Here is a 27,258-nt window from a genome sequence, read left to right on the forward strand (position 1 = left end):
CTTGATGACAGCCTTTAAACAGTGGGTCAGAGGATTAAAAGTTGCCACAATGGAGGAGCTGGAAGATTTGATGGTGAAGGAGCAATTTATGCAGCTGTGCCCAGCCGGAGTTCAAGAATGGGTTTTAGATCGGAAGCCCATAACAGCATTGGAAGCTGGTGAGCTGGCTGATTTTTACACGGCTAACAGGTCTCCAGAGAATGGGAGGAAATCCTTTTCTAAGGGGGGATCCACTTGTAAAGGAGCTGCTGCACGACCCCCCTTCACAAAACCTGCTGTGCCTTTATCCAGTGTGTCTGCTCCCTCTGGGAAAGGAGGGGCGAGTGCTGCATCTGGGCAGGGGGATACCCGCAGATGTTTTGTTTGCAACAAAGTGGGCCACATCAGCTCCACTTGCCCAGAGAGGATTAACTTGGGGCAATCAGCTGGAGGAAGTAATCCCTCAGAAGTACCAGCATCTATTTTGTTTGTTACCTGTCCAGAGGAAAACAACCATGAGAACTTGCAACCTGTGACTGTTGGAGATAAGGTAACCCTAGGGCTAAGGGACACAGGTGCAGAAGTGACTATGGTGCATCCAAAGCTAGTGAACTCTGAGAACATTATCCCTGGAAAGACTCTAGCAGTTAAAGGGATTGGGGGAATGAAACTTGCAGTGCCTATGGCACGTGTATATCTTGATTGGGGAGTGGGGCGAGGTTTAAGAAATGTGGGGGTATCTGAAAATATTCCTAATGATGTTTTACTGGGTACTGATTTGGGTAGATTGTTATCTCTTTATGTGCCTGACAATGCTACATGTGACCTAGTGACATTAGTTGCGGACCCTTATGTGGAAAGGGCTGTGTGTAAAAATGCTCAGAGACATTACGACCAGGAGGGAGGACAGAGTGCATGTGTGCGCAGGGCTGTGCCTGAACTGGGGGTGTCTGTGCTGAGAGGTAAAGCTGTACGAGGAGATGCTGACTGGGGAGAACGACAGACAGACGGTGTGTGTCTTCCTGTACTTAAACCAGCAGAATTACCATTAGCTGTTCAGGGTGAGACTGATGGGGGAGAAAGGCAGATAGACTGTGTGGGTCTGTCTGTGCCTGAACTGAGTTTACCTGTACAGGGAGAAGCTGTTTGTGAGAGAAGGCAGATGAGGGGTGCGTGTCTACCTGTGATTGAATCAGTGGATTCTATAGAAGGAGGTGAGATTGACGGGGGAGAGAATGACTGGGTGACTGGGCCGCTGGATGATGTGTGCCAGTCTCTGCCAGGGACAATTCCGTACCCTTTGAAAAGACACAATAGTTGTGATAAATGGCAGAAGGAAGATGTGTGCTTGTCTGCACCAGTGTCAATAGGATCTCAGATTCTGTGTGATTATGCAAAGTGGCAGACTGACTGTGAGAGAGAGCAGGGGGGCAAACTAGCCCACTCTATGACAGAAGCAGCAAAACCACAGATTTCAGAGTGTGTGGGGGAGGAGGGTACAGGATACTCTTTGAGGGACCCCCAGAGTGAGTGTGAAAGATTGTGGGTGACAGAGACCCCAGTAACCTCAGCTGTGACCTATAAACAGACTGCACAGGCTAGGGGACAGAGACTGACACAGACTGCAGGCACAGGGGGGAGGAGTACAGAGAAGTGTATTTACACAGCCCCACAGTGCCATTCAGCAAATACACTGATAGATGTGCAGCATCAGTGTCCCCAGCAGTTAGTACCCACAGTCAGGAGGAGGGGGGCAGTTAGTCCACCCCCTACCAACCATAACAGAGTGCAGGAGTACAGGAATTCTACTCCAGTGGGAGGGCAAGAGCCTATGGTAGTTAAGCAGCAACTGACAGCACACAATATGTATAGAGAGCACACCATAGGTAGCAAGACACTAGGTTTCACAGGCACCTCTGTAACAGGGGATGATGTGTTATTCCTGGATAAGATGCAAACCTTATTGGGGGAGGTACCTGCAAAACCCAGAGATGCCATATTCGCACAAAAACAGTTGCAGGAGTTTACTGCCAGAGAGGGAGTGTGTGAGATGGTCCATAATGTTCTTGTACTCACGCCCATGAGACAAAACAAACTAGAGGCTGCATGGGAGGGGCCCTGCAATATATTCAATCAGTTGGGTAGAGCAACTAGTGTGTTACTTTTAAAAGGAGGGCATCCTGCTGCCAAAACTGCTAGGTGCAATCTGTCTAGCAATGGTGTTCTCACCGCAAGGGGAAGCTCCTTTTGATACGCATCGGGAGTGGCTCGTAGCCACCCCCTTTTGCTTCTCTTATTGGGGGAGGTGTCACAAATATCTCAGGATTCAGCTGCTAAGGAGTTAATTCTGTGTAGCTTGCACTCAAAACAGTTATTTGTTTTCAAGAAGAATTGTGTTTGTATTTTCTTTGAAGTGCCAGAACCCCCTAAATAGCCACCAAATGTTAGTGTGTATGCATTGGGTCATAAAGTCACTGAAACTCTTAGTCACAGAGATACACAGGATAAAGTTTATGGCTTAAGCTGTCAATAGAATGCCTGATGCAAAACAGGCTCTTCATTACAAAAACTGACCAGGTCACTGACAGGACATTGGTATATTATGTACATATGTGGGTTAAAGCTGTTATAACCTAAAGGCAGGTAAATATGACAACCTATGGCATATTTGATATCAAACCGGTTCTCCCAATAAAACTAAGAGGTTCTAAATATGTAAATATAGAAATTTCTTACCTAGCAGGAATGATAATGGGTTGTATAAATTCAGGCAAGAAATTAGTCTATTGAAGGTTGTAAAGACAGGGGGGTTTCTTAGCCCGCCCAGGAGGGTGTGGTTAGGCAACCTGATCTCTGGAAAATAGTATAGGGATCTTATGTTTTTAACAATAAGGGTCATTCTTACAAGGGGAGCTGCTGTACAGAGTAAGGAGCCATCTTCTTCTGCCATTCCCCTGGCGCAAATCTTGAAGACTAGGAAAGTATTCAATTCTGTTTTTCTCCTTTTTATTTTAAAATACTGTTTGCGCGTGTAATTTTATTTGTAACAACTTTTTATTAATAATGCATTGTGCATAATATTTTTGGCATAATAAATAATTCCTTTATTAAGTTTGGCCTTTGTCTAATAATTGAACCACGTTTACTGAAAGAGACTGGAATATTAGAACTGTATAATTTTAGGTTATCTTCTGCTAAATTGTATTTCTAGAGTTAATGTGTAAAGTCTGGGGTTTTCCTTAAGATTTTCCCTTTAATAAATTTTAAGTGGTGGCAGCATTTGAGCTATAGGTGACAGAAAAGGGGGCTGAAAACCCTTTCTGTGCCAAATAAGTGACTGGCGCAGGGTTGGATAACCTTGGTTCGTCACAATATGGTTACAAGCTTACACATGTATCATTGACATTTCTTATTCCTGAAGAAATAGGAACTTAAAGGGACAGTCTACACCAGAATTGTTATTGTTTTAAAAGATAGATAATCCCTTTATTACCCATTCCCCAGTTTTGCATAACCAACACAGTTATAATAATATACTTTAAACCTCTGTGATTATCTTGTATCTAAGCCTCTGCAAACTGCCCCTTTATTTCAGTTCTTTTGACAGACTTGCAGTTTAGCCAATCAGTGCCTGCTCCCAGATAACTTCACGTGCACAAGCACAGTGTTATCTATATGAAAAACATGAACTAACACCCTCTAGAGGTGAAAAACTGTTAAAATGCATTCTGAAAAGAAGTGGCCTTCAAGGTCTAAGAAATTAGCATATGAACCTCCTAGGTTAAGCTTTCAACTAAGAATACCAAGAGAACAAAGCAAAATTGGTGATAAAAGTAAATTGGAAAATTGTTTAAAATTACATGCCCTGTCTGAATCATTAAAGTTTATTTCGGCCTAGACTGTCCCTTTAATATTATCTTATGTTTCAGTGAACTTTATTATATACAGATATGTCTGTGAGAGCTAACTAATATTAAATCTATGCATGTTTGAATTTATGTACACATATCTTTTATAGAGAGATGAACATCATAAGACATATATAATACATTGTGTTTGCTTATTATACTAGTCGCTATACAGAGATAATATGAGTATGAGCTTACATATGCACAATAGATCTTTATGACATATAATATATATACCAGTCGACATATGATTCTTTTTCTCTCAAGAGTCAGTGTATTTCTTTGTTATTGTAATGGCTAGTAAGCTGTTGAAATGTTTGACTACATTATTATTCTGAGCCAACAATGTAGTTTCAGGCCTCAATATACATTATAGACATTTGAGATATATGATACATGTGCCAGTTGAGACATGAATCCACATGTTCAAAAGTTATTATTTTTATCTCTTTTGCCCATTGTTCTGTTTGGTCATTTGCTCTATTATAGTATGACGTTTTGTATTAAAAATGTGACTTCATCAGATCTCCTATACATAGAAGCTTCACTCCTTAAGATATAGGAAATTAATAATGCCAAAATGTTTCAGAGAACTCCATTGCATGCAAATGTGTCTGAGAGAGCTAGGCATCAATGCCAGACTTATTCAATTTGTTTGTATCTATGAATGTGTACCTTTTTATTGATGTGCAATCTGTATGACATTTACAAAGTACATTTTGTTTTGTTTATTATATTTGAAAATCCTAATAAAAAATATTTAAAAAAAATAAATAAAAAAAAAATACCAAAGTTTTGGTTATACCCCAGCTACACAATCCCCCCTTTATCCCTCCCTCACTCCCTAAACCCCAACCCCTATCAAAATATGCCAAATAAGCATTGTACAACAGCTTGAATGAGACAGTACACTTTAAAGATAAGCCATACACTGCCTGCTATGGGGATACCTCCCCTGATTACTTCTCATAGATGATAATAGTTGTATATGGTTACAAAGTAGTTAGTAATTGCGCTTACTTGTCTAGCTCTCTATTCCTTACTCACTAAACTAATAACATCCTCTCTAACCTTCTAATTTATTTATTTTTTTCCATTATGAGTTCAGAGACTAGTAGATACCAGGACCATGCTATCAATCTCACTACTATTAATGTAAAGGGCTTGAACAGTCAAGGCAAAATATCTATATTGTTTAGAGAATTAAACAGACTTAACAGTTAAATCTTGTTCCTCCCGGAAACACACTTCCAGAAAGGAAGGGAGCCCAAATGGAATAATGCTTAGTACCCTAAAAAAATCGGGTTTTATCAGACTCCTTTACTATATATAATGGCACTAGACAGGGGTGTCCTTTATCGCCCCTACTCTTTGTCTTATCTATTGAAGTATTGGCTCGCAAGGTAAGAAGTAATAAAAATATCACAGGAATTTAAGTTGGAGACACAAAATACTATTAGAATTGGAATAATATGGAAAAAGTTTAAAATGTCCACCTTACTTTGGAAAAGTCAGAATTACTAAATAATATCTCAACTCAATTGCATAATATACAAAAATTGTAAACACATAAGTGACACCTAAGAAATTAAAATACCTAGGTACATATCTTACAGCTAACCATCAATTCCTATTTAAATATAATTATCAAAGACTGAAGGATGAAATTACTAGAGATCTATTATCCTGGAAGAACAAACCACCCTCATGGTTGGGTAGGATCGGAGTCATTAAGATAATTGTACTCTGTCAAACTATCTGTTACAGACTATCCCAATATCACTTCCAGCTTGATACATTCCTCAATTACAAAACCTTCTTGAGGATTATATCTGGACTGGCGTAAGACCCAGAATAAAAAAAATACACAGGACTGGGAGTCCCCAATGTAGCCTCATATTGCAGCACAGTATTACTTAGTGGAATGGTCCCACAACACAGAACACAAAGCATGGGTCCACCTAGACAATTACATCTTTGGATTAAAGAATTTAGGCACACTGTCATGGTTACAAAAACTCCCTAAAATCTAAATACCCATTGACAGCTAAAGTATTACTTGAATGGGACAAAACCGTTGCCACTAGCGCACACATATTCTCTGTGTTCTCACCTTTACTGCCAATCAGATAAAATCCTGATCTACCGTACTACTGCATGGTATCCCATACTGGGAACTATTATAAACTTAGAGAAGAGGTATTACATTATGCTTTAGAAAATGGCAATTTAATCTCCCAAATGCAACTACAAGAATGGAATGCAGAGCTATTTTCTTAATGGCTTAGAGACAATCAACTTACCCATTATTTAATAAACCATAAACGTAAAGCTGATTTGAATAGGGATCTAACCTAGAAATGTAATATATAAGATTATATTAATACTACAAGACACTTCATTTCCGACATATACAATGGCATGGTACAAAGAATTAAATGCAGACCTGGGTCATGTATTGTGGCTCAAAGCCTTTAAACGAGGCGTGCAACTATCCAAGAAATGCAACTCAAATTCCTATGTAGATGGTGTTTAATGCCTCACAGACTGCATATAAGTTACCCTACATTGAGCGATAGGTGCTGGAGGGGATGTGGTGGAGAGGGCTCCTTACTACACCTATGGTGGTCCTGCTCAAACTTGCGTGATTTCTGGCCAGAGGTACTGGGGGCTATGTCAGACAAACTAAGTGTGATGAATCCCAATAAACCCGAAATACTACTCTTTCACCCCCTAGCAAAAAAGAAGAATTAAGCTAAATTCACATTACTGCTAACAATGCATTTTTGGGAAGAAAAAGAATCTTTATTTGAAAAAGCAAATGTAGCCACCAATTAGCAAGTGCTACCCAGGTGCTGAACCAAAAATGGGTTGGCTCCTAAGCTTAAATTCAAATAAAGATACCAAAAGAACAAAGAAAAATTGATATTAGGAGTAAATTAGAAATTTGCATGTTCTATCTGAATCATGAAAGTTTAATTTTGACTTGCCAGGAGTTGACAAATCTGTTTAAAATTTAGGAGCCGTTAAGAATATTTAGGAGCCAGGCACACTTTTAGGATCCAGACAGTGGGATTTGTATATATATATATATATATATATATATATATATATATATATATATATATATATATACTATCCCCAGGTGGTGAATTTCCCAACAGTAATGAATGGAATCGTGGACTCTCCATGCCATTGGAAAGAAAAGGGGTCAAAACAAATTATGAAAGTATGTGGCAAAGTTGTACTATTCATAAGTAAACATTTTATAGTAAAAAATCAAGGTGTTTACTATCCCTTCAACCACACAGTTACAAAGGAACTCTAGTGTAAGAAAAAACATAATTTATGCTTACCTGATAAATTCCTTTCTTCTGTTGTGTGATCAGTCCACGGGTCATCATTACTTCTGGGATATAACTCCTCCCCAACAGGAAATGCAAGAGGATTCACCCAGCAGAGCTGCATATAGCTCCTCCCCTCTACGTCAGTCCCAGTCATTCGACCAAGAATCAACGAGAAAGGAGTAACCAAGGGTGAAGTGGTGACTGGAGTATAATTTAAAAGATATTTACCTGCCTTAAAACAGGGCGGGCCGTGGACTGATCACACAACAGAAGAAAGGAATTTATCAGGTAAGCATAAATTATGTTTTCTTCTGTTATGTGTGATCAGTCCACGGGTCATCATTACTTCTGGGATACCAATACCAAAGCAAAAGTACACGGATGACGGGAGGGATAGGCAGGCTCATTATACAGAAGGAACCACTGCCTGAAGAACCTTTCTCCCAAAAATAGCCTCCGAAGAAGCAAAAGTGTCAAATTTGTAAAATTTGGAAAAAGTATGAAGCGAAGACCAAGTTGCAGCCTTGCAAATCTGTTCAACAGAGGCCTCATTCTTAAAGGCCCAAGTGGAAGCCACAGCTCTAGTGGAGTGAGCTGTAATTCTTTCAGGAGGCTGCTGTCCAGCAGTCTCATAGGCTAAACGTATTATGCTACGAAGCCAAAAAGAGAGAGAGGTAGCAGAAGCTTTTTGACCTCTCCTCTGTCCAGAATAAACGACAAACAGGGAAGAAGTTTGGCGAAAATCTTTAGTTGCCTGCAAGTAGAACTTGAGGGCACGAACTACATCCAGATTGTGTAGAAGACGTTCCTTCTTTGAAGAAGGATTTGGACACAAGGATGGAACAACAATCTCTTGATTGATATTCCTGTTAGTGAACTACCTTAGGTAAGAACCCAGGTTTAGTACGCAGAACTACCTTGTCTGAGTGAAAAATCAGATAAGGAGAATCACAATGTAAGGCTGATAACTCAGAGACTCTTCGAGCCGAGGAAATAGCCATTAAAAACAGAACTTTCCAAGATAACAATTTTATATCAATGGAATGAAGGGGTTCAAACGGAACACCCTGTAAAACGTTAAGAACTAAGTTTAAACTCCATGGCGGAGCAACAGCTTTAAACACAGGCTTGATCCTAGCTAAAGCCTGACAAAAGGCCTGGACGTCTGGATTTTCTGACAGACGCCTGTGTAACAAGATGGACAGAGCTGAAATCTGTCCCTTTAATGAACTAGCTGATAGACCCTTCTCTAAACCTTCTTGTAGAAAGGACAATATCCTAGCGATCCTAACCTTACTCCAGGAGTAACCTTTGGATTCGCACCAGTATAGGTATTTACGCCATATTTTATGGTAAATCCTTCTGGTAACAGGCTTCCTAGCCTGTATCAGGGTATCAATAACCGACTCAGAAAAACCACGTTTTGATAAAATCAAGCGTTCAATTTCCAAGCAGTCAGCTTCAGAGAAGTTAGATTTTGATGTTTGAATGGACCCTGTATCAGAAGGTCCTGTCTTAGAGGTAGAGACCAAGGCGGACAGGATGACATGTCCACTAGATCTGCATACCAAGTCCTGCGTGGCCATGCAGGCGCTATTAGAATCACTGATGCTCTCTCCTGTTTGATTTTGGCAATCAATCGAGGAAGCAGCGGGAAGGGTGGAAACACATAAGCCATCCCGAAGTTCCAAGGTGCTGTCAAAGCATCTATCAGAACCGCTCCCGGATCCCTGGATCTGGACCCGTAGAGAGGAAGTTTGGCGTTCTGGCGAGACGTCATGAGATCTATCTCTGGTTTGCCCCAACGTCGAAGTATTTGGGCAAAGACCTCCGGATGAAGTTCCCACTCCCCCGGATGAAAAGTCTGGCGACTCAAGAAATCCGCCTCCCAGTTCTCCACTCCCGGGATGTGGATTGCTGACAGGTGGCAAGAGTGAGACTCTGCCCAGCGAATTATCTTTGATACTTCCATCATTGCTAGGGAGCTTCTTGTCCCTCCCTGATGGTTGATGTAAGCTACAGTCGTGATGTTGTCCGACTGAAACCTGATGAACCCCCGAGTTGTTAATTGGGGCCAAGCCAGAAGGGCATTGAGAACTGCTCTCAATTCCAGGATGTTTATTGGAAGGAGACTCTCCTCCTGATTCCATAGTCCCTGAGCCTTCAGAGAATTCCAGACAGCGCCCCAACCTAGTAGGCTGGCGTCTGTTGTTACAATTGTCCAGTCTGGCCTGCTGAATGGCATCCCCCTGGACAGGTGTGGCCGATAAAGCCACCATAGAAGAGAATTTCTGGTCTCTTGATTCAGATTCAGAGTAGGGGACAAATCTGAGTAATCCCCATTCCACTGACTTAGCATGCACAATTGCAGCGGTCTGAGGTGTAGGCGTGCAAAAGGTACTATGTCCATTGCCGCTACCATTAAGCCGATCACCTCCATGCATTGAGCTACTGACGGGTGTTGAATGGAATGAAGGACACGGCATGCATTTTGAAGCTTTGTGAACCTGTCTTCTGTCAGGTAAATCTTCATTTCTACAGAATCTATAAGAGTCCCCAAGAATGGAACTCTTGTGAGAGGAAAAAGAGAACTCTTCTTTTCGTTCACTTTCCATCCATGCGACCTTAGAAATGCCAGAACTAACTCTGTATGAGACTTGGCAGTTTGAAAGCTTGAAGCTTGTATTAGAATGTCGTCTAGGTACGGAGCTACCGAAATCCCTCGCGGTCTTAGTACCGCCAGAAGGGCACCCAGAACCTTTGTGAAGATTCTTGGAGCCGTAGCCAATCCGAATGGAAGAGCTACAAACTGGTAGTGCCTGTCTAAGAAGGCAAACCTTAGATACCGGTGATGATCTTTGTGAATCGGTATGTGAAGGTAAGCATCTTTTAAATCCACTGTGGTCATGTACTGACCCTTTTGGATCATGGGTAAGATTGTCCGAATAGTTTCCATTTTGAACGATGGAACTCTTAGGAATTTGTTTAGAATCTTTAAATCTAAGATTGGCCTGAAAGTTCCCTCTTTTTTGGGAACCACAAACAGGTTTGAGTAGAACCCTTGTCCTCGTTCCGACCGCGGAACCGGATGGATCACTCCCATTAATAACAGATCTTGTACACAGCGTAGAAACGCTTCTTTCTTTATCTGGTTTGTTGACAACCTTGACAGATGAAATCTCCCTCTTGGGGGAGATAATTTGAAGTCTAGAAGGTATCCTTGAGATATGATCTCTAGCGCCCAGGGATCCTGAACATCTCTTGCCCAGGCCTGGGCGAAGAGAGAAAGTCTGCCCCCCACTAGATCCGGTCCCGGATCGGGGGCTCTCGGTTCATGCTGTCTTTGGGGCAGCAGCAGGTTTCCTGGCCTGCTTGCTCTTGTTCCAGGACTGGTTAGGCTTCCAGCCTCGCCTGTAACGAGCAACAGCTCCCTCCTGTTTTGGTGCAGTGGAGGTTGATGCTGCTCCTGTTTTGAAATTCCGAAAGGAACGAAAATTAGACTGTCTAGCCTTAGCTTTGGCTTTGTCTTGAGGTAGGGCGTGGCCCTTACCTCCTGTAATGTCAGCGATAATTTCTTTCAAACCGGGCCCAAATAAAGACTGCCCCTTGAAAGGTATATTAAGTAATTTGGACTTAGAAGTAACATCAGCTGACCAGGATTTTAGCCACAGCGCCCTACGTGCCTGTATGGCGAATCCTGAGTTCTTAGCCGTAAGTTTGGTTAAATGTACTACGGCCTCCGAAATGAATGAATTAGCTAGTTTAAGGACTCTAAGCCTGTCCGTAATGTCGTCTAGCGTAGATGAACTAAGGTTCTCTTCCAGAGACTCAATCCAAAATGCTGCCGCAGCCGTAATCGGCGCGATACATGCAAGGGGTTGCAATATAAAACCTTGTTGAACAAACATTTTCTTAAGGTAACCCTCTAATTTTTTATCCATTGGATCTGAAAAAGCACAGCTATCCTCCACCGGGATAGTGGTACGCTTAGCTAAAGTAGAAACTGCTCCCTCCACCTTAGGGACCGTTTGCCATAAGTCCCGAGTGGTGGTGTCTATTGGAAACATCTTTCTAAATATTGGAGGGGGTGAGAACGGCACACCGGGTCTATCCCACTCCTTAGTAACAATTTCAGTTAGTCTCTTAGGTATAGGAAACACGTCAGTACTCGCCGGTACCGCAAAGTATTTATCCAACCTACACAGTTTCTCTGGTATTGCAACGGTGTTACAATCATTGAGAGCTGCTAAGACCTCCCCTAGTAATACACGGAGGTTCTCCAATTTAAATTTAAAATTTGAAATATCTGAATCCAATCTGTTTGGATCAGAACCGTCACCTACAGAATGAAGCTCTCCGTCCTCATGCTCTGCAAGCTGTGACGCAGTATCAGACATGGCCCTAGTATTGTCAGCGCACTCTGTTCTCACCCCAGAGTGATCACGCTTGCCTCTTAGTTCTGGTAATTTAGACAAAACTTCAGTCATAACAGTAGCCATATCTTGTAATGTTATCTGTAATGGCCGCCCAGATGTACTAGGCGCCATAATATCACGCACCTCCCGGGCGGGAGATGCAGGTACTGCCGCGTGAGGCGAGTTAGTCGGCATAACTCTCCCCTCGCTGTTTGGTGAAATTTGTTCAAATTGTACAGATTGGCTTTTATTTAAAGTAGCATCAATACAGTTAGTACATAAATTTCTATTGGGCTCCACCTTGGCATTGGAACAAATGACACAGATATCTTCCTCTGAGTCAGACATGTTTAACACACTAGCAATAAACTTGTAACTTGGTTATAAACTTTTTTAGCAAAAACGTACTGTGCCTCAAAGAGGTACTAAACGATTAAATGATTAAATGACAGTTGAAATAATGAACTGAAAAACAGTTATAGCATCAAACTTTAAAACAACACAACTTTTAGCAAAGGTTTGTTCCCATTAGAAAAATAACAATAATTAAATTTGACATAAAAATTACAGAGCAAAGTTTTTATTCACAGTCAATATAAAATTCTCACAGCTCTGCTGAGAGAATCTACCTCCCTCTAAAGAAGTTTGAAGACCCCTGAGATCTGTCAGAGATGAACCGGATCATGCAGGAAATATAAGAGTAACTGACTGGAATTTTTTGATGCGTAGCAAAGAGCGCCAAAAACGGCCCCTCCCCCTCACACACAGCAGTGAAGAGAAACGAAACTGTCATAATTAAAACCAAACAACTGCCAAGTGGAAAATAATGCCCAAATATTTATTCACTCAGTACCTCAGAAATGTAAACGATTCTACATTCCAGCAAAAACGTTTAACATGATAAATACTTATTAAAAGGATTAGTGACTTTTAACAGAGTAGTTCCGGTGAAATACCATCCCCAGAATACTGAAGTGTATACATACATGACATTATAACGGTATGGCAGGATTTTCTCATCAATTCCATTCAGAAAATAAAAACTGCTACATACCTCAATGCAGATTCATCTGCCCGCTGTCCCCTGATCTGAAGCTTTTACCTCCCTCAGATGGCCGAGAACAGCAATATGATCTTAACTACTCCGGTTAAAATCATAGTAAAAAACTCTGGTAGATTCTTCCTCAAACTCTGCCAGAGAAGTAATAACACGCTCCGGTGCTATTGTAAAATAACAAACTTTTGATTGAAGTCATAAAAACTAAGTATAATCACCATAGTCCTCTCACACATCCTATCTAGTCGTTGGGTGCAAGAGAATGACTGGGACTGACGTAGAGGGGAGGAGCTATATGCAGCTCTGCTGGGTGAATCCTCTTGCATTTCCTGTTGGGGAGGAGTTATATCCCAGAAGTAATGATGACCCGTGGACTGATCACACATAACAGAAGAAACATGCTCTATTTTTTTAGTCCAATTAACTGTATATAATAATATTACATACAGTATATAAAAATATGAGATAATCCGTGACTTATAATTTACCTTCCATGCCCCATATCCGGATAGTACGATCCCCTCCACAGGAAGCAAGTAGTGTCCCTGAGGGATTCCATGCCACAAACCAGCAGCGGGAGTCAGGGTGGCCATTAACCCGAGACAGCAGGGTCAGAGAGTCCTTCATTCTGGAAAGAACCTACAAGCAAATAAAATTACACTTGTCAGGTTATCTCCTGTACTTTCCATAATGATTTTTTTTAAGGAACAGTAAACACCTTGCAATAACTAGGCATGTGAATGGGCAAAAAAATGTGGTTTTGTCCAAAAGATTTGGTACAGATTTCTCAGTCAATTTGGGTTGTCAGAATTTCGTGTTCAGTTCATCCGAATATTCGGATACAATTTAGTTCAAAACAAAATTAAGTCAATTGCATTAGGGCCAATGGGAAGTCCACAAAACATACATTTTTTTTAACAAAAATACACTGCTGTAAAATGCCAACAATTGAAAGAATCACAACTGTGACATGAGAACATTCAGGAACTAGAATAATTTCTTCCATACAAGTGGCAGCAGCAGGCATCAGAGTTACTGAACTAGGTAGGACTCATAGTACATAAACCTCATAAATACACCTCCAAGGAAGGAGGACAGACACATGCCTAGAGTCCCTTGAACACAGTGGCCAACAGTTTGCTACAATTTTTTAATCTAACTGATGATGACCACCATAGAGCAGGACTGTCAGCAGCAGACTTGCTGAACTATGTACTCCTCACAGTACATAAACCTCATAAATACAACTCCAAGGGAGGAGGAGGACTAACACTTGCCAGCAGCTCCCCAAGGATTAGGCATTGACGGATGATGACCACCACAGAGCAGGAAGGGCAGCAGCAGGCTTACTGAACTAGGTAGGCCTCAAATTACATAACACAACCAAACTTTACTGAACTAGGTAGGCCTCAAATTACATAAACACACCACCAAGCCTTACTGAACTAGGTAGCCTCACATTACATAACACAACCAAACTTTACTGAACTAGGTAGGCCTCAAATTACATAAACACACCACCAAGCCTTACTGAACTAGGTAGGCCACACATAACATAAATATACCACCAAGCCTTACTGAACTAGGTAGGCCTCACATTACATAACACAACCAAACTTTACTGAACTAGGTAGGCCTCAAATTACATAAACACACCACCAAGCCTTACTGAACTAGGTAGGCCTCACATTACATAACACAACCAAACTTTACTGAACTAGGTAGGCCTCAAATTACATAAACACACCACCAAGCCTTACTGAACTAGGTAGGCCTCACATTACATAACACAACCAAACTTTACTGAACTAGGTAGGCCTCACATTACATAACACAACCAAGCTTTACTGAACTAGGTAGGCCTCACATAACAAACACAACCACGCTTTACTGAACTAGGTAGGCCTCACATTACATAACACAATCAAACTTTACTTAACTAGGTAGGCCTCAAATTACATAAACACATCACCAAGCCTTACTGAACTAGGTAGGCCTCACATAACATAACACAACCAAACTTTACTGAACTAGGTAGGCCTTAAATTACATAAACACACCACCAAGCCTTACTGAACTAGGTAGGCCTCACATAACACAACCAAGCTTTACTAAACTAGGTAGGCCTTACATAACAAACACAACCACGCCTTACTGAATTATGTATGCCTCACATTACATAACACAACCAAGAATTACCAAACTGGGTAGGCCTCACAGTACATATACCTCATAAATACAACTCCAAGGGAGGAAGAGGACAAACACGTGCATAGAATCCCTTAGACACAGCAGCCCCTTATGGATTAGGCATTGACGGATGATGAGCACAACAGAGCAGGAACGGCAGAAGAGGCAGTAGCAGGCAGCAGAGTTGCTGGACTAGGTAGGCTTTCAGTACAAAAACACCAAAAATACACCTCTAAGGGAGGACAAACCTGTGCTTAGAGACCCTTGGACAAAGCGGCCAATAGTTTGCTACAATTTTTTTAATTTAAATGATAATGAAAAAATGATATCTGTCTCCTGCTGCTGCACTTTAACCCTCACAAAGCATGCCACTCTTTTCTTGGACCACACATCCCCTGTGAATCATGCTTCTGGCCAAAAAGCCATACCTTTGATGTGGAAACAAAGCCAAGCGACTCAACTATGCATGAAAACACAGGAACTGGGTTGCAGAAGAAATAGAAATGTCAGAAGGTGCTATGGACTGATGAGTTAAAATTTGAAATATATGGATGTAGCAGAAAGCAGTTTGTTTGCCGAAGGGCTGGAAAGTGGTACAATAATGATTGTCTGTAGACAGTTATGCATGCTGGAGGTTCCTTGCAAGTTTGGGGCTGCATTTCTGCAAATGGAGTTGGAAATCTTGTCAGAATTAATGGTCTCCTCAAAGCAAAGGAAGATACTTATAGATAACGCAATATCATCAGGGAGGAATCTGATTGGCCCCACATTTATTCTGCAGCATAATAACGACCCAAACATACAGTCAAAGTCTTTAAAGGAACATGAAACCCAAAATATTTATTTGATGATTGAGATAAAGCATACAATTTTAAACAACTTTCTGATTTATTTCTATTATCTATTTGCTTCATTCTCTTGTTGTCCCTTGTTGAAAAGCATATCTAGATAGGCTCAGGAGCAGGGAGCTAGCTGCTGATTGGTGGCTGAACTTGTATGTCCATTTTCATTGGTTTATAATTGTTTTCAGCTAACTCCCAGGAGTGCATTGTTGCTTCAATAAAATATACCAAGATAATGAAGCAAAATTGATAATAGAAGTAAATTGGAAAGTACTTTAAAAATGTATAATCTAACTGAATCATGAAATAATTTTTTTTAGGTTTCATGTCCCTTTAAGAACCATCTTCATCATAAAGAGTATGCCCCCCACAGAGCCCTGATCTCAACATCATTGAGTCTGGGATTGCAGAAGAACTGTGGTTAATTCTCCAAGATTTTGGAACAACCTACCTGCCGAGTTCCTTACAAACTGTGTGCAAGTGTACCTAGAACTGATGCTGTTTTGAAGGCAAAAGGTGGTCGCACCAAATATTGATTTAATTTAGATATTTCTTCTGTTCACTCACTTTATATTTTGTTAATTGCTAAAAAATAAACTAACATTTGTATTTTTTAAAACATTCTTACTTTACAGCACTGTACATTGCAACATTGTTTCCTTACGCAAAACATTTTATATAAGAAACTCAAACGGTTTACTGTCCCACTCCCTTTAATATACCCCTACTTTTTAAAGGGTCATTGCAGTGCAAAAATTACATGCTAGAGCAAGTCATTTTGCACTACTCACCCTGGAACTCAATTTTAGCCCCCCAAAATGGATTAAACACATAAATAAAGTTCTGCTCTGGATACACAGAGAACTAATTATCCTGAGCAGAAAACCAATCACCAGTGTTCAGATCAGAAGCATGTAATTTTTGCACCAAAATGTCCCTTTAATACTCTTCACCCATATTTATCTCTATCTTTGATCATGCAAAATCTTTGATCGCCTTTTTTGATCATTATATTCCTAGGTATGTGTCTCTTGTTAATATCTGGAACCTTGCACAGCTAGATAAACAGCTCGAAAGCAAAAATGTGCCTGTCAAAAAATATTTCAGGAACCTCACAGTACAGACTTGTGGGATTGGGAACCTTGGCACTCCTGATGTTTCAGAACTACATTGCCCATGATGCTTAGGCACTCTGAGGTCCAGTTGGGCATCATGGGAAATGTAGTTCTGAAACATCTGGAGGGCCAATGTTCCCCATCCCTGTGTTAGATAATTCCGCTGTTTTTTAAATATTTTACAAAACGAATAATTGAACAATTCACAGCAAAAATTGTAAGTAAATTCTTCAACAAAAATTGTATTTTATCAAAAACTTAAAAAAAAATTGTATGTAAATTACACAGGAATAAATTGTATTAAAAATACACAACATGAATCAAAATTTAAAGGGACACGAAACCAAAAAGTTCTCTTTCATGATTTAGGTAGAACAAACAATTTTAAACAACTTTCCAGTTTATTCTATTTCCTATTATCAAATTTCTTTCATTCTCTTGGTATCATTTGTTAAAGGAGCAGCAATGCACTACTGGTTTCTAATTGAACACATAGGTGAGCCAATGACTATATATATATATATATATATATATATATATATATATATATATATATATATATATATACATATATATATATATATATATACACAGCCACCAATCAGCAGTTATAAACCAGGTTCTTTACTGCTCCTGCGCTTACCTAGATAAACCTTTCAGCAAAGGATAACAAGAGAAGGAAGCAAACTAAATATTAGAAGTAAATTGTAAAGTTGTTTAAAATTATATGTTCTGTCTAAATCATGAATGTCTAATAATGACTTTACTGCCCCTTTAAGAACACTGCATGCACAAAAAAACACACAGAAATTTGTACTTATAACTCCAAAATACAAAGTGTAATTGTTGTTTTATCGTAAAATGGGCTGAACATGTGCGTATATGAAATTGTCTCTTTTATCCCAGCATCATTCTGTAAACATTTTCGCAATACTGATCTCACATTTTTTTTTTGCGCAAAGTAAAAGATGGTGAGCGTTTCTCAAAATACTTATAACCCTAATAGAAAAACATATGCACACGGAAATATAGGTGATTATAAGATGCTATACGCATAAAAGCAGCGTAATGTGATTTATATTGACTGCAGGATTTACTTTTTAAAGTGCACCCCCTGCTCACTGTCCCTTTCCAGCAAGCTCTATTGCTTTTAATAAGAGCTATCTCGCCACTCGCAGGGACTGCCCCTTATACAATAATTCACCTGCAAAGGTCGACGTGAAAAACCACGTCTGATCTGGCGAAGTTTAGATCATCGGACCCCATGACACTTGCCTCTTCCCCATCTGGGTTTTTTTTTTTTTAAACAGTTTTTATTGAAGTTGCACAGGTAAATAAAATACAGAATTTGCCCATCAATAATATTAACATCAAAATATAAGTCATAATATTGTTACCTATATGTTATTCTTGTCCAATAAGGTTTTGGGCTAACTGAAAGAGAACTTCATTTTATATTTTAATGATAATAATTGGGGCATGGTCTCCACACTTGTAGGATAAGTAAATTCTAGTTTCCTATTAGAACTGACCTGATGTGGAGAGTTGGCTTTTGTAATGACCACAGGTGGGTCACAGAAAATGGGGAAGGAAAGGTGTTGCAGTGGGCAAGAGCCACTCGAGTTATGGGGTAAAAGGGAGGGGCTGGAGAAAGAAGGAGGGCGGAGCTAACCATAGTAGGGCTGCAGAGTGAGCTTACAAATAGGACTGGATAGACTATGCATGGGAGCAAGCCAATAATTAAACTAGGGAGCTAATGAAAACTAACCATCTCAGGGCTGGTTCTTCAATGAAATCTGGTTGTGGGAAATTACAGATGATCCAGACTTGGTTCTTTAACAGAAACAGAGGACAGGTGCACCTAAATCTTTAATATCAGCTAGTATTCTCATTCTAAGTGCCCAAGTATCTAAAACTGACCAGTATGTCCAATGTGCATCCCTGACCAATAACATTTAAAATTCAAGATGAATATGGTATGACATAAAGGTATATTCTGTTATAAAGTTCTCAATTTCTCAGTTTGGAAGTACAATATACAGGAGGAGATGAGGGGATACAGCACTCAAACACATAAAGCAAACAGCCACAGACTTGAATAACAAGAAAGTTATCATTGTAAACCCTTATATACAGGTATTGTTAGGTGGCTTTAAAAGCTTGCGTATGATATAAATAGGAAATTATTGCTAAACATTTGAAACTAAATAAGTGAGGTTAAAAGCAATGCTGCAATAAGGAAGACACAAGGTGGCGTTAAAGGTACAGTAGGTACCAATGTCATAGGTAAACATTCAGTCTAGGTAACTATGTCTGAATAGGTATAATTAAGTATGCCCTCATGAATAGGACTATCCGTTAAAAGTTCAGATTGAGAATGAAGTATCTCCCAAAGCGGATATCTGCTCGCATATATAAACCTATAAACATGAGATCTCAGTACCCCTGTTCCCTGTGTTGTGTTCAGTAAGATACCAGACTGATAAATGTACTAGTTTCCAAATGAAATAGTTTGAGCATTATATGAAATCCGGAATTAAGACCTGAGTGACATAAATTTTTAGGACAGATTCAGATTTGAGCTTAAACATAAGTCCCTGGGAATTTCAGCACAATATTCGGTTCCAATTTTAAAATACTGGCATATATAGCGTAGGAAATTAGCTTTTAAGCGTCATAAATATATATATCTACACAGTACTAACAATAGAGAGAAAGAGACACAGTGGTAATAAAAAATAGAAAAAACGGGGCGTGACTAGCAGCCATAGAAGCTAGACGTGTTTCTGGAGAGCTCCTGTGCAAGTAAAAGATTCTATATCAAATATAATCTGAAATTGAGTGACTTTGGCTGATAACTGAATCTAAAGATACCGGAGAGATCAAAGCCTGTTTTACTGGACCCGGCAAGATTTTTTCTTGGCAAATACCCAGAGGGACACACAGCCCGGTGGAATACTGCCCACTGATTCAGGCGCCGGAGGGTCGGGGCTCCGCTCCGGCGACTGAACAGAGCCGCAAGCATTACAAAAGAGATCTTGAAGGCGGCGGACTTTCAGCGCCATCCACAGCCGAAATACCCGGGGAGAGGTGAACAGACTCGCCTCAAATAGAAAGCAGCCGCCATTGCTATCGGGTGAGAAGCCACGCAAACGGCCGACAGAAACCGGCACTGAAGGGAGGTAAAAGTCTAACACACCAAGATATTTTTATAAGTGTATCAGGCTGGGGACCTTATCTAACACATAACCGCTGGTGGATATTAGGAACTGAGAGGGTCTGGGTGACGCCGCAAATAAAATAATTAGAAAGCACTTGGCGGGAAAAGACGCCATACTGGAATTTAGAGACTCCCGTCCCCACTATAACCTTCCAGCTGCTAAGTGAGAAGTCACAGAGCAAAAACGCTCGGCTTTACAAAGAAACTGTTAATACAATAAATATATTTTACAGACCCACAGTTCCCTAAAAGTACTCCTTCAAATAGAACAGGCCTCATAATAAAGGTGAAAAACAAAACTTTGACAGACATAGCAACTCCCCTGTTATTGGGAACTGCATCACCTTAATAGTGCATGATAACGGCGCCTGGAGGATAACACTGCTGGTCTACATTAACTGTGCTTTTACAGATCACAACATTGCAGGACATGATAAGGGATCAGTACTAGCAGTGCCCTAATAAGTTACAGCCTTGTTTTCTGGAACTGCATGCCCAAAGAGCTACCTCACCCACTTCTGTGACCACAGTATATATTAATAGACCTGCTTGGTATTAAGGTTCCTCTCTAAGCATAAACTTTAAGTGTCAAAGTGTAGCCTCTCTATAAGGGCGCTGAGACTTAATCTGCTCTCTCAGAGATTGTCCTTTATTAAGAACTGTGATAAAAATAATACTACAAGGAGATTTCCTAGCTGCTGCGTCAGCCTATGTGTCTCTGCAGCCTAGGCTCAGAGTGGAGTGTTTTAACCCATATTTTGTTTTTTCTTGCAGGAAGAGAATCTATTTAGCTGTATTAGACATTGTGGGGCATAACACCTATATATATTGTCCACCTTCTAACATCTACATCTTTTCCTCCAATGCTAGCAAGCTTTAAAATACTATACACAAGTGTGGCCTGACAGGATTACGCATATAAGGATTTAAGCATTAAGTATTCAGCACCCTGCCAGGTGACTTCTCAGGCTAAAAAAGCCCTACCATCAACTAATGCTAGAATCCTATCTGTGTCCCTCCATATTCACCACTGTGGGGCAGACAAAAGTGTTAGACTGCATATCTAGTTTGAAATGTTCACTGTCTAAACTAATCTTGATTTTTCCCTTACAGACTCACTAATATAAGGGTTTACCTATATACAAAGTGATAATATAACGGAACACCCCACCTTATAGAGCATATTAATATTGCACAGGCCCAAAGGTATTACTCTCCATTAGGTGCTAAAGACCAGAAGCTTCCTAATATTGTGATCTATTGACACTCTCTCCACCCCTTTCCTGCTGTGCGCAGCACAGCAGGTCATACCCCCATTCCTTTTTCCGGCTTGGCCCAGTGAGGGCAATCTCCCCCGGAGAGGGTGTACACTGAAAATCTCGCTCAGCCAACTTCAGCAGAAGATTGCCCAGGAGCTGCTCCTTCCCAAGGATATGTCTCCAGATTTCACTTTGGCAACAAGTAATTCGCTGGAAATGACCACCTAAAACCAAGATTGACGTCAGGGGGACTTTAGTACAGTACTTCTTACCACTGTCCTATTCAATATACTCTCTAATTCGGAGCAAAAGCCCAATCACTGTGATCTAACAGGGGAAACAGGCCTGAGGTCATGTCTCAAACCTCTAAGAGAAAAACAAAACCGCCACACCCTCCTAGGAAAACAGTTGCAGATCATTTCAAAAATCATCATCCTGGGAAGTCCCAAATGTACAGAGAATCCACCTCTGCACTTGAAGGAAGCGAATCTGAAGGTAGCATGGATTCCCAATCTCCTATACCAGATACTCTCTCTGCCAACATTGTGGATGTCCTAACCAGGCGTATGAACCTTCTCCAAGACACACTAACTAAAGAAATTAAAGGTTCTACAGCGGAGCTTCGTAGAGAAATTGGAGCATTAGGAGAACGTACTGAAACTTTGGAACGTAAACAAGAAGATCTGACTGTGGATCATGCCCACCTACAAGCCTACTCTCAAAACCTTGCGATACAGATATCTGATCTGGAACTGAAACTAGCAGACATGGAAGACCGCTCCAGACGGAATAATTTAAGATTTCGTGGAATATCAGAAGAAATTGGCACTCAGGAGCTAGAATCTTATGTTCTGGAGTTCTGCAATATCTTACTACCTTCTTCAGATCCGCCTGGTCTCCTGTTGGACAGAGTTCACAGAGTGGCGCGACCTAGATCTGTTTCTCAAGACAAGCCCAGAGATGTCCTAGCTAGGATCCATTTCTTCACCCACAAAGAGAAGATACTGAGAGAACTGGTTAACAAACCTCAACTCCCGGATAAATTCCTGCATATCACTGTATTCCCGGACATTTCCAGTTACACCTTACAAAAAAGAAGATCCTTCAGAAATATCACTCAAATTTTAAGAACGGAGAACATCAGATACAGATGGGGATACCCTACCAGGCTCATAGTCTCTAAACAGGGTGACACTCATACAATTTTTACCCCCAAAGAAGGGTTCGATCTATTACAGGACTGGGGCCTAATTACAGCTAAACCCCGCTCAGAAACGGATGCCCTGGCCCCTAGAGACCGCTCCTAAACCACAAACACAACTCAATCACTACAGAAAACCAATGACACTAGCACCCCTCATGTCACAAGAATCCGAGCCAGTGCCCTGGATTTTACTCCTAGGCTTCAAAAGCCGGCCAAGTGAAAATTAAACAGCTCTGGTCTTTACACTAAATTGCTCCTGTTACTTTACTGTCTCTACTTCTGTAATTATTGAATATATATATGTTGTTGTTAAGTATATTTCCCATTTGTTACTTGTTCAATGTCTAACAGGAGTGGGGGGACCCGGGACTCCTCGTGAAGGAACGGATATTTACCCAAAGATATCCATTCTGTTTCTAAATAATTACCTCCTCTCGGCTGAGACTCACGGGAATTCCCCACTCCTTTAGCCTATCCAAGCCACTTAATCTCCATAAGTTATTTACTTGCTATTGTTTGATTGGCCTCTAGACATAACAGATACTATAATATATTTTTCAGCACTAACAATATATGTAACTATGCTTGTAGAAGTGGTATATGTTATTCAGTTTGCTGTAAGGACATTGGTTTGTTCCTTCTGTTCATATTCCCCCAATGACAGTCAATCCATTTTTACAAGTTAAATACTTGCACTACCCCCCCCCCCATATACGCAAATTTATTTGTGATATCCCCTCTTACGGGGACTGGAGAAGTCAGTTCTTTATTTAGACACACTTCTCCTTTTGGTGATCCAGTGGTTCACCATATTGGTTAAAACCCCTAGACCTCACCTACTCTATACAAATAAGACCTGTTCAAACCTATATTCATACATTGTACTGTCTGTATTGAATTGGTGTTTTTTCTGTTCAGTTGTTCAACTTTTCCTGTTTTATCTATTTCTTTCCCTATATTTCAGGTGTAACATAGATCCGAACACTGAGCTTTACGCTCATCAAGGGCCACATACAGGTGCGCAAACCAAGGCGGGGTGAGTTACATACCTGGTTCCTTCCCCCCTTTCTTCCCTCCTACTGCCTCCCCTTCCCCACCCCTCTTCCCAGACTTAAGATGGCGACAGCCTCTAACCACATTTCTTTTGCTACACTAAATGTCAAAGGACTAAACTCCCAAGAGAAAAGAAGTATGCTTACCAATACCATGAGGTCTTTGCGGATGCAAGTTGTGTTTCTTCAGGAGACTCATTGGTTAGCGTCAACTCAGAATCCATATAGAACCCCTGACTATCCCATAGTAGTCCTAGCCTCTAACACGGAGAAAACGAAAGGAGTAGCAATTGCCATACACAAATCCTTACATTTTGAACACATCCATGCTGAAAAAGATAACCAAGGACGGTTCCTACTACTTAACTGTAAGCTAAACGGTACCCTATTCACTCTCGTTAACATATACGCCCCAAACCAATTACAATCTAATTTCCTAAAAGGGATACTGGCTAAAATTGAGAAACACAAGACGGGTACGACAATCCTAGGGGGCGACTTCAATATGGTATGGGATCCCCTGCTGGATAAGAAAGTCCAGAGGGGGAAACAAATTGACCAATACTCTATAACTACTGCCAATAAATTTCGACACTACATCTCCCAACATAATCTGTACGATATATGGAGGGCACTCCACCACAAGGACAGAGACTATACATACTTTTCCAGACCCCATAACACATACTCGAGGCTTGACCACTTCTTTACTGACTCGTGGACTCTGAACAGAGTCTTAATGTCCCATATCAAGGTCTGCCCATGGTCGGACCATGACATCCTCACGTTCACTCTCTCTACTGATTTAACCACAGAATCTAGGCCTAGCTGGAAATTCCCGAAGCAAATGCTTCAAGACAAAGCTTTCAGAACTTCCCTCCAAACCTCTATTATAGAGTTCTTGAGAATAAATGAAACCCCTGATGTGTCCTCCCAAACAGTATGGGCCGCTTTGAAGGCATATATAAGGGGAATATGCATTAGAAGAAAGGCAATATTAAAACGCCAAGCAGGTTTGCCCCTAGGTCTTCTCATGGCTAAGCTGCGCTCCATAGAACAGGAGAATAAAGATTCTCCAACTGCACGTCTTGCAGACCAAATTGCGGAGATGAGAGCACAATTGGCAGACAGAGAACTACAGAGAGTAAAAGACTCCTATGTTCGATTCAAGAAGCTGATGTACAGTCAGAGTAACAAGGCCTCGTCCCTACTTGCTCGCAAGTTAAAAGGTAGAACAGCGGCAGCTAGAATTCTGTCCCTTCAAAAAGGCTCTACCTCGGTCTTCTCACCCAAAGACATTGGGGAGACGTTCGCGTCCTACTATTCTGACTTGTATCATCTTAAACCCTCGATGGCTGGCACAGAATCCTCTGCACGGGAGGTACTGGATTTTTTGCAGAACCTAAATTTACCAACTCTCCCAGAGGAAGATAGAGAGGCACTTAAAACCCCGTTCTCTTTAGCTGAGCTCAAATTAGCCATTAAGCAGACTCATAATAACAAAGCCCCAGGCCCTGATGGTTACCCGGGAGCCTTCTACAAAATGTTCAAAGCAGAATTACAGAAGATTCTCCTCAAGGTTTTTTGTGAAGCCCGAGAGGCAGGCTCATTCCATAAAGAATTCTTACAAGCAGTGATCTTGCCCATCCCTAAACCAGACAAGGACCACTCGTTATGTACGAGTTACAGACCAATCTCACTAATAAATGGCGATGTAAAGCTATACTCAAAACTTTGGGCTAACCGCCTTAATAGCCTACTCCCAAAGGTGATTCACACGGACCAGGTTGGGTTCACGTTTGGTAGGGAGGGCCCAGACAACTCTCGGAAAACGCTAAACATACTTATGGAGGCGTCCCGGCTGAAGTTGCCCATGCTGGCCCTGTCACTAGACGCAGAGAAAGCGTTTGACAGGGTCAGATGGGAATACTTGTGTCTCACGCTTGCCCAATTTGGCATCCCAGAGGTAGTGATTACGGCGATAGGAGCCCTATACTCTTGTCCCTCTGCAGTGGTTAAGGGTCTAGGATTCGCTTCTTCGGCCATACATATTACTAACGGCACAAGACAAGGGTGCCCCTTGTCGCCTTTGATTTTCTCTATGGCCATTGAACCTCTAGCTCAGGCTATTAGACAAACACGCTCTATACAAGGTGTCCGGCTTGGTAGAGAGGCCGTGAAGTTAGCATTGTATGCGGACGATGTGACACTATTCCTAACGAACCCTATAGGCTCACTGCCAGCTCTTTTTGATCTTATTATCAAGTTTGGGGCTCACAGCTATTATAAAGTTAATGTCTCCAAAACTGAGGCCTTACCAATATGCATTCCAGCATTTGAATTGGATGTATTACATACATCGTACTCATTTCGATGGACACAAACCGCTATTCGGCATTTGGGGGTACAACTTGGTCCAGACCCGAAATTAGTAATCACTGCTAATTACACAAATCTCATCAGAGAAGTCACTGAACTCACCTCCTCTTGGAGCCTTAAAGAGCTCTCATGGCTGGGCCGCATTGCGTCTTTCAAAATGACGATTTTGCCTAAGATCCTATACTACTTCCGTTGTATCCCACTCAACGTCCCCAAAGCCTTAATTGATAAGCTCCAATCCCTGGGACAGCACTATATCTGGGGCAAATCTAAGCCCCGGATTGTGGCGAAGATACTCCAAAAAAAATATGAGCAAGGAGGAGTTGCAATGCCTAGCGTACGTTGTTATTATGAAGCAGCCAGACTTTCCCACATTACGGCATGGGCAAACAAAGGAGAACCGCAGGGATGGAAAAGCATTGAGGCACTAACCCTTCCTCAGGGCCTAGAGCTGGCAGACCTACCCTGGATTCCTTACCACTGCCTTGATAATCTGGGACTAAAGAATGCCATCGTCAGAGATAATCTGAAAGTTTGGCATAGCCTTAGAAATCTACAAGATATCGCCCCACATCCATCCCCCATTCATTCCCTACCAGCCCTATTGGCAGCCCTACCTGACACACATGCCCTGCAATGGAGTGAGTGGGACCTGAAATCAGTTTCCCACCTTTACTCCTCGGGCACTCTACTCACTCCCCAAAATATCGGAGCAACTGTTCCAGAAGCCCCTCCTTGGGTCACCTTTGAGTACTCAAGGCTCTATGCTTTTATGATATCCTGGGGATTTACCAAAACCCTAAATAGACCCCTGAACAACTGGGAAAAACTGTGGCCGCTTCCTAACAAAACTCCTAGACTCATATCGTTTCACTACGACCTCCTACAGAAGTCTACTAACAAAGAAACACCCTGGCAGCTAAGAGCATGGGAGGGAGACCTCTCCAGACCACTTACAGATAGGGACCTACGTACTGCTATGACGTTGACTAAAAAGACGGTTCACTGTGCAAACACTTTAGAAGCCTACATGAAACTATTTCTGAAATGGTACTACACCCCCTCAAGACTGTCGCAGATGTTTCCCACAACGTCTCCTCTATGCTGGAGAAACTGCATGCAGAGAGGTTCAGATATTCATATATGGTGGGATTGCCCAAAACTTGCACCCATCTGGAGTCAGATAGCAGGCCTCTGTGCCAGCCTCGGGCTCTCCATTCCACTCACCCCTACAATTGCTCTCCTACACATCTTCCCGAGAGACGTCCCAACTCAGGTCTCTAAACTGATC

The 27,258-nt window shown here is 41.3% G+C and overlaps 1 protein-coding gene across 1 annotated transcript in view; it reads right to left on the reverse strand.

The window, feature by feature from the left end:
* The window catches only part of CIAO1 (cytosolic iron-sulfur assembly component 1), a 98,818-nt gene that overhangs the window by 64,946 nt on the left and 6,614 nt on the right, over positions 1-27,258 (reverse strand). Inside the window, exon 2 of the mRNA XM_053718183.1 lies at positions 13,195-13,345. Within this exon, the coding sequence (XP_053574158.1) occupies positions 13,195-13,333 (139 nt within the window). The 5' untranslated portion in view covers positions 13,334-13,345. The remainder of the gene's footprint in view (positions 1-13,194; positions 13,346-27,258) is intronic.

This window comes from Bombina bombina, chromosome 6 (assembly GCF_027579735.1).
Source record: "Bombina bombina isolate aBomBom1 chromosome 6, aBomBom1.pri, whole genome shotgun sequence".
In the NCBI taxonomy this organism is placed as follows: domain Eukaryota; kingdom Metazoa; phylum Chordata; class Amphibia; order Anura; family Bombinatoridae; genus Bombina; species Bombina bombina.